A 9,307-nucleotide genomic window follows, 5' to 3' on the forward strand; every position below is an offset into this window, starting at 1 on the left:
AGTGCGGTGGGGTGAGAGAGGAGGGAGGGAGGAGGACGAGGGGCTGGCAGTGCCGGGGGGGCGGAGGACGAGGGGCTGGCAGTGCGGTGGGGTGAGAGAAGAGGGAGGGAGGGAGGGAGGGAGGAGGACGAGGGGCTGGCAGTGCGGGGTGGGGGCGGAGGACGAGGGGCTGGGAGTGGAGAGAAAGCGGCCAAAGCGCTCTAGGGTGCAGTCTCTAGTGGTGTATTTGTGTGGTGGGGAGCCGGTGATTCGGACTAGCCGCCTGACTCGCCGACTCTATTATTACGCATGCGCAGTTTCTATCGTTGATTCCGCCAGCATCCCGTCATGCCCCACGGAGCAGTCGAGACGTAGCCTCCCAGGCAGCCTGGACGCTAGAGCGGCAGCGGTAGCAGCCAGGCCGAGGCGGCTGATCATGTCCGAGAAGAAGCAGCCCGTGGACCTGGGGCTCCTGGAGGAGGATGACGAGTTCGAGGAGTTCCCGGCCGAAGGTGACGGCGGTGTCCCGAGGGCTGCCCTGGCCCGGGTGGGGACGCGGCGGCCTGGGCCGGCGGGTGCTGGGGTTGGGCTGTGGCTGGGGAGGCCGGGGTGGCTGGGCTGTGTGAGCGGGGGCCGCGGCTCCCCGCCTGGGCAGTTGTCTCTGACCTCCCCCCAGCTGCCGGCTCCTAGCGAGGGCTGGGGAGAGCTCTCCCCTCCCTGTGTCGCCGAGCCGGGCCTACGGACCCCGCTGGCGCGGGCTGGGGCTTTGGTCGCCTTTCATGTGGGCTGCCCCCTTCACCATGTCGAGCCATGTGCAGTTAGGGCTATTCCTGTAGCACCGTGTGCGGGTCGAGCAGCTGGCATCTCCCGCTGAGAGCCTTTCCACACCTGCGGCTTTCCGCGCGACGTGGAGACGTCCAGCTGCAGCGAAAAAGAAAAAAACTACAGCCTGTTATTGGCTAACTTCTTAACTAGACTAACTCTCTGTGAACTTGGGCTGGTCTGCCTGCCATGCTTAGAGGCCAGTTTATTCTGCCAAATCCTAAACCACTGTCACAATACTGTCTGCGTATGTTAAACTCTGAAAAACTAATCTTTGCTTATGAATATTTTAAGTTTATTAGGGAATAAAGCAAGACACACCTGTCATGCTTGCAGCTGTATTTGGTGAAAGGCATTCCAGAGTCTGCACTTGCATTTTCTCTAATCAGAAAGGGTTGACATCAGGGTCAATTTATAGTTAATAAACTTCCTTGCTGAAGAAATTCATCAACATTCCAAATCGTCAGAGATCCTTATGGCTACAACAGAGATATGAAGAACATAGGGAAAGGGGGAAATAATATATTAGTAGTTAATTTACAGTTGTTGTGAAGGATGCCCATTTTTTCACAGAGGCAAAAATTGGAGTAATTCAGCAGTCATTCCCCCCCCCACACACACACACACAGAGCAGGTACTTAACAATTTGGAAGCAGGTGATGTAATGATTAGTTTTTCTCCATATTTGTAATCTAGTCTATAATAGATGCAAAGTAAATCTTTCATTAAAAAGGTATCTTTCTCATTCCTGCACACAAGTCACAAGCTAGGGCACTATAACCTTTCATTTTTTTATTTAAGTTTTTGCTAAATTGCCCTTGTATACCTAAACTGATTTGTTTCATGTTGCTGGACTTCATTAGAACTGCTTGATTTTGCCATCATGCACAAAATGATTAATAACAAATACTAAGAAACATTTCCTAATTCCAGACAAACCAGATTAATAAAAGTGAGGAAGGGAGTGAGGCATGTAAAATGGGGTAATGTGGGAGGGTAATAAAAGGACTCAATTACAAGTAGTGGATAGTAGCTTTATCTTAAAGACTAAATCTTGACACACAAACTCTACTGCTTTTTTGATCATTACAAAGCTAGTGAATAAAGGGAATACATGTCCTTTCTGGATTTTACTAACACATTTTATATATGCAGAGAAACAATTATAAATAAGGAACTTTCCCTTACAGTCTTATAAATAAAAATGTCCTGCCCTAGATTTAATCTTGGAAGACTTCAGAATAGGGCATTATTGTCAATTTCCTTTAAGCCCTTAAAAGTTTTAGTGGTAAAAGGGATGGCTTGTATTAGTGAATGAAGGGAATTGCTGATGGGGTAGATCAGTGTTTCTTAACCTGGGGTCCATGAGGGTACTCCAAGGGGTCCACAGGCCCTGCTGACCAGCTCCTCCTCCTCCCTCCCAGAGCCTCCTGCACACCGGGGAACAGCTGTTCTGTGGTGTGCAGGAGGTGCTGGGAGGGAGGAGGAGGAGCAGGGATGGGGCGCTCTCAGGGGAGGGGGGGTGGAATCATGTCCGGGGCTGCTGTCCCCACTGATCTACTCCTCCCTCTCCCTCCCAGTACCTCCTGCATACCAGGAAACAGCTGTTCAGTGGCATACAGGAGGCACTGGGAGGGAAGGGGAGGAGCGGGGAGGGGGTACACAACATGAAACAAATTAGTTCAGGTACACGGGGACAGGGTGCGCTTGGGGGAGGGGCGGGGAAGAGGAGGGGCGGGGATGGGATTTCTAGGGAAGGGGTAGAGTGGGAGCAGGGCCAAGAGCTGAACAGGGGACTTGGGGATCCACAAAATTTTTTAAATCAAAAAGGGAGCCCTCAGGTTACTAAAGATTAAGAACCGCTGGTGTAGATCATGGTGGGTAGGGATGTTCACAGTGTTTGCTATGCTATCTTATCTTAATTGTCCTTGACATAACTTTGAGTTCCAAATGTGTCAAATATAGTATTTCCAGTTAGAAAGAGAAACAGGTTATTGTAATTGTTGTATTAACTGGTTAGATGAACTGAGAAGATCACAGGAGGCTTGTTTAGAAAACACACATGGGAGGGGAAAAGGCTTCTTACTACTTGATCTTCCCCTCCCCCATTAAGTGTGAATTAAATGACTCGGGATGGTGGGGAATCTATGCACTATAAATATTGAATTGGACAAACATGGCCACTAAAAATGAATGTTTCAGATTTTATTTCTAAAAGTCTCAAACCACACCCTCACACAGGGAGAAAACTAGGATTTGGTGGACCTTTCTGAATACTTGAGTTTTCCTATACCTCTGCAATAACCTCAACTGATCTTCCTTGAAATCCTCTTTATAACTGCCTCAGTAGAAAAAGAACCAGATATCAGAACCTGGCTCTGATATATTTGAGAAAATAATATAATGGAAAAATCAAAACATCTCAAATGTCAGAATGAGGGTGGTTATTTGGGCACCATGTTGTCCTTCTTAGAATATGGTAATATACCTATAAACCAAATGAGGTGAAATCCTCTTACTGAATGTGGATATACTGTTTGTTAAACATCCTAAGTTTTAAGAAATTCTGAAAATGTTTCATACAGGACATTAGTATTTTTATCAAAAAAGTAACTCCAGACTCTCCTACGGTTTGTGATTGAAGTTTCATGTAGATGTTAACTATTGAAATACATTTTAAAAATCATTCTTTATATATTATGTGTCTGCTGATTAAGCACTAAAGGCTTCTTGATGTAGCTTGCAAAAAAAAAAAACCCCAACTTATAAAGCAATCATTAAACCCTCCAATAAGATATTGGTGCTGAGATATGATAAAGAAAGTTCAGAATTACTATTTGGGTGTTTTGTTTTCTTATTGCTTAATCAAAAATAATTGGATAAATATTAGATTATAAAAACTTTTACTAAAATTATCTCAAACTGTTAATCTTCCAAGTTATACTACTTGTCTATGCAGCCGTACATGTTGTTAGAGTTCTGTTATGTCTGATACTCTTTCCCTGACCTAGGGAAATTAGGTAATGCAAACTTGTGTTAAAGCATAACAAAAATTACATTACATAAGCATTCTTTACTTCTTTAATTCCTACTTCAACTCAGTTACTTAAAAATTTGGTATAATTATTTCTTGAATCTGAAACAGATGTTTTCAATCTTTATGGAGCATTTCATTTCAAGTTTAGTATGATATGATGTATGGTATAATATGAATTGGTCACTTTTGACTTCTGTGATCCTTTTTAGTGGTATAAAATCATATGGCTTTTGGTATTGTAGAGCTGAGTACGAAAACCTATTTTGTCTTCATTTTTGAAGTATGGAACACACCACGCTGTGATCAGAATATTAAAATACATTTCTAAGACTCCCATCACGACTAGTTTGTCAAAATAGATTTTGTAACTTTAGTTTATAGTAATAATACTTAATGGTAGTCAACTCTCAAAAACATTTTTGATACTTCCAAATCCGAGATAATGCTATATCATTTTTTACTTTTATCCAGTCACAGGCATAGAATGTAACTGGAATAATAACTTCAATACACAAGCCTAGTATATAGTGTCAACATACAAATAGTTTAAAGTCTTGTAGCTACAGGAATAAGAGCATAATTTAGGCTTTTTTTTTATCACTTTCATCTGTTTTTCACCCACTTTAATGTGGAAGACATCTTAGCCCCACTTCTTGAAGCATGATGCAGGTTTTCATGAATAAAGAACTATCAGTCTGCCTGACAACTATCCTTTTTGGTTGAACCTCTCAGAGCCATTGTGCCTGATTGTATCATCTCAAATCATTTGAGACTCTTGTCACCAACTAATATAATGCCTGAATTCTGGGTCAATTTTTACCTTACAAAAGCAAATTTTTATTTGTTGTGGAATAAGTATGTCTTTGAAATATAAATACAGTAAATGAAATAGTTGATATAGTACTGTTTTATAGTCTTTGTAAGAACATTAAATTTGAATGTTAAATTCACTGTGTGTAAATAAACATGAAGTTTATTGTAAGTAGTGCTGAATTAAGGCCCTTTTCTCCCTTGTAACTCAGTTTAATTGTTTGTGAATTGAATGTGACTATCCTAGTGAAAAGGACAATAGAGTAATTAGTTATTTCTTTTGCATTATTATTATTAGTAGTATTACTGTAGCCCCTAGGAGCCCTATTAGTGGACCAGGACCGCATTGTGCTAGGCACTGTACAAATACAGTATAAAGATGGTCCTTGGCTCAAGGGGTTTCTCTTCTCTTCCCACCCCTTTTTTTCTTTCTCTAGTTTCTGCAGGGTCTCCAGCCCAGCCCTTCCACACACAAAGTATCCATCCTGTGGCTTGTGAAGCTAAATCTTAGTCTCTTATCTTTGGCAGCAAATTCTTTTACATGTGTGGCTGGCTAGGAATTGATAATTCTATTCCTGTGGTTCTCAAATTTTTCCATACTGTGACCACTTGTTACAATAGGAAAAAGTTTCAGGACCTCCCTTTCACCTATACTCATAAAGAGGGGAAGGTGGTTGCAACCCACCTGGATCTGTTTGTGACCCTCCCACAGTCAGTTTCCTTTTGTTATTGACTTGTATGTACAATACTACTCTGGTGGCTGCTGGAAAGCTTTGGTTTTTCTGGGTTGGTAGAAAACTGATTGTAAATTATGGTGGGACGCAGCACCATTCAAAACCATTTGGTGGTTGGGGAGGAGCACTGCAATGTTCTCACATTTAAAACTAATATTGCCAGGTAATCTTATAAATCTGTACTATGGATGCCAAATACCAAAAATATATTCCCTACCATGAGCCTTTCTGGTGCTCCAGGAGAACTTACTTCACATGCAGTGCTTTGCTACTTTTCTGTATTAATAAGAGGACCAAAAACAGTTTCCATGTTGCAATACTGGGACAAAGCTTGCAGTTTACTTTTCTGATTTATCTTTACTTCTGCAGCTGTAGAAAAACACAAAACTTTGCCTATATGAAAAATAGAACTGGTAGCTTTAAAGGTGAGAGGAAGGGTTAAAAATAATGTGAAGCTACTTATTGTATAGCTATAGTTGCATACCCTTCTTGTTTTAGTTACTTGTAATTTCAGTATTTTCCATAAGAAGAAATGGAAGGTCTAAGCGGATTGAGTAAAGGAGTTTTTTTGAATCTTCTTGACAATAAAAGCTCTCAGCATTTAAAATTAATATTTTCATGCAACCCTGAGTTTCATGTAAACTTTCTAAAAGTCTTTAGGTGTATTAATGGAAACTAGGTAACATGTTACCTACTATATTTGTGCTGTCTTGTTACAGATCTTCTATGAGTGATCTTTTTTTAATTAATGTCCTCATTATGAATAAATAATCCTAGAATCCAGAACATTAAGCTTATAGCTATATATAAAGTTGTATTAGATTATAATTCAAGAAGTTATGGTGTTAAATAGCATCTTGTAATGATTTTATTCTTCTAAACACTTTAACATGATCAGAACTTTTTTTTTATAAACATAGAGGAAATGTTTGGTGTTGATGACATTTCAGTGTATCTAATGGCCAGACCTAATGGTACCAAAGCAGTACAACATAAAATATTTAGACTTTGTCTGTTTTCTGTCCTTAGACTGGGCTGGTTTAGATGAAGATGAAGATGCACATGTCTGGGAAGACAATTGGGATGATGACAATGTAGAAGATGATTTCTCCAATCAGTTAAGGTAATCTTGGAGTTTAATTTACAGTTAGAAGTTGAACAGAAAACTTTCAGTCTGTAGTTTTTAGTTGGGTGAAACCTGTGACTTTAAAAAATGTTCAGTTTAAAAAAATTTTTGAAAGAAAAAGTGAGCAAATCTCTGCTTTACTGCCCCAAAGAGTTTTTTAAAAGCAGCATTTGCTGTCATAACCCAACAAGCCTTACTACTGGTGACCAGCCTCTGTACTTTAGTGTCAATGCTATAAACACTGAAATAACTCTGTTACCTCTCAGTATGTGTGATGATTAGAGTGGGACAGGAAACAGCTTTCACATCCTGTAAAATTTTTCAGGATTTCAAAAACTTTCCATCCTGAACTGAGAAACCTTTCCAGACAAAAGACTTGTCAATACTGATACATTCCCACAAAAAGTTTCCTTGTGGTGAGGAGTCGTCTTCCAGCAAAGAACGATTAAGTGAAGCAATTCCCGGCCAGTTCTAGTGGCAGTCATAGACTTTATTACAGGGGGAAGAATTACCAAAGTAAATTTTTAAAATCTAAAAATACCTATGGATAGGAGCTGAGCACTTCTAATCCAGTTGTTTAACCCTCCTTTCTGCAGGTCACTTTTAGTTTCAGTTAATCTTTTACTGATGCCTAACTATAATTTAAGGAGTTTGAATCATCAGTACAAACTTGTGCTTTATCACTAATCCCTCCATACATTGTCCACGTAATGAAATATCTGTAATGTAGCCTGATTTGAGACAGTTACTGGACTGACTCCCTTGTTTTAGACACAAGGTTAAGGTGACCCTCAGGTAGTGGGTATCAAAGTAAAACCTGTTCGTGTAATTGCTTATTGTCAAGTTGAAAGATAGTTTCAAGTTAATTGCAGGTCTTAAATATATTACCACTCTAAAGACAGTGTGTGTCAAAGTATTACAGGAATCCTCAAAGTGTGACAGAAAATTCTGTATGAGAAGGTTCAATACATGACACTTTGGACTGTGAAAACTATAACTTAATTACATTTTATAGTAAAGAATTCATAATCTGTCCTCATCTCTGTATTTAAATTAAAGACTCCAGTCTGAGGTTGGAACAGCATTCCTCTACCACAATCCGTGGGCTATCCCTGTTATGTTTAAGCCATCCTGAAATACAACTGGCTTGAGTGTCCTAAAATGAATCTTACATTTTAGTAGTGAAAATCCATCCTTGCTTCTGGATTGGGTCAAAAAAGATTGATTGATTCATTCTGTGTATTCAGATAACCTCCTTATCTAAACTATCACAATTATTCATCAGTCAGAACAAGTTGGATGGAAGTTATGCCTGTTTAAGAACTGCAGAATCTGAACTTTTGTGTTCATTTGGGCTCTCATTCAAAGTATAAACACACACCTAATTTTAAGCATGTATAATCCTATTAAAGTCAGTGGGACTATGTACAAGATTAAGGACCTTTTATATATTAGGGCCCAAGTCTTGTATTAATGAGGAGGAATCAGAGATACCATACTGATGAGTGCAGTGTCAAAACTTGTTTAAGTTTTTACTTTGTAAAAAGAATTTTAGCTTTGTTCCTAGATGGTTGGCCGCCTTTTTAAATAAATATCTGTGCTAGTAAGAGAGTTAATTTTCACAAGACTTCCTTATGCACAAGTTACCCATGTGAAATCTGTGTATTGCATTATCATTTCTAATGAAGTTTTATTGACTTAAAAATGGGGTGAAAGAAAGCACCTCCTTGATTTAATCAATAAGTAGTGGGGACCATAATTAAACAAGCCTTTGAATTTTTATCTGGGGTTCATATCCATGTTGAAAAGAGTGACTAAACTGAAATGTAGAAAGAAGGTAAAGCAAGTGAGGCAAAAATGTGAATTATTACACTTATTTGTTCTTTTGTATCAAAAGTGACAGTAGCATATTAATAAAAGGAGTACTTGTGGCACCTTGGAGACTGCTCAAATAAATTTGTTAGTCTCTAAGGTGCCACAAGACTCCTTTTATTTTTGCGGATGCAGACTAACACGGCTGCTACTCTGAAAGTAGCATATGTATTCAGTGTTTTCTTACCAGATAATATTTAGGTTCTTGATTAACATTTGTCGTGGTTTAAAGAGCTTTTCAAATATCTGCCAGTATTTTATTGTGCCTCAATCATACTTCTGGTTCTTGTTTTTATACAGAGCTGAACTAGAAAAACATGGATACAAGATGGAGACCTCCTAGTTTTCAGTGAAGATGGAATAATCTAAAATTGAACTGTAGATTGAATTCTTGACAAAAGAAGACAGGCTGGGACATGAGATGATACATTCAATCCATTATCAGTTTGCTTTGATTTATTTTGGTTTTGTATAAATAATAAAAATTTTAATCTAAACCCTTTTATATATCCAGCATTTTTTCAGCTTCTGTTTTATTGATGAGATATTTTTTTAAAAAATCAATCCTTATGTGGCTTGTGCAGCTGTGTTCATGGTTTCTTATATAATGTTGCTGATGATCTTTAAATAGCTGAAGCCTGTCCCGTTAAAATCAATAGGAACAAAATAAGCATCAGTAAGAACAGAACTGAAAAATAGCAGACCTTTTGTCTTGGGTAGATATAGACAAGATGCAAATGCAAGAAGGAAACGCAATTAAAATTTCTGTTATAATCCAACAAAATGTGACTAAAATATATGAAAGCAATGTGTGTGGGCATGGGGAATGAATACAGGATAGATTAACAAATATTAATTTGTTAAAATATTTTAAGATTTGATTTAAAAACATGTAATTTTTCTTTAGTTAATATGCTGGTGAGAAGT

At 38.9% G+C, this 9,307-nt stretch overlaps 1 protein-coding gene across 1 annotated transcript; it reads left to right on the plus strand.

Moving 5' to 3' along the window:
* The first annotated feature begins 325 nt into the window (after positions 1-325).
* Positions 326-8,877, plus strand: SEM1 (SEM1 26S proteasome subunit). The gene is made up of 3 exons (XM_077808069.1): positions 326-491; positions 6,412-6,505; positions 8,681-8,877. The coding sequence occupies exons 1-3, from the start codon at positions 416-418 to the stop codon at positions 8,721-8,723; spliced, it is 213 nt and encodes a 70-aa protein (XP_077664195.1). The 5' UTR covers positions 326-415; the 3' UTR covers positions 8,724-8,877.
* The last annotated feature ends 430 nt before the right edge of the window (positions 8,878-9,307 follow it).

Source organism: Eretmochelys imbricata, chromosome 2 (assembly GCF_965152235.1).
Source record: "Eretmochelys imbricata isolate rEreImb1 chromosome 2, rEreImb1.hap1, whole genome shotgun sequence".
NCBI classification, from domain to species: domain Eukaryota; kingdom Metazoa; phylum Chordata; order Testudines; family Cheloniidae; genus Eretmochelys; species Eretmochelys imbricata.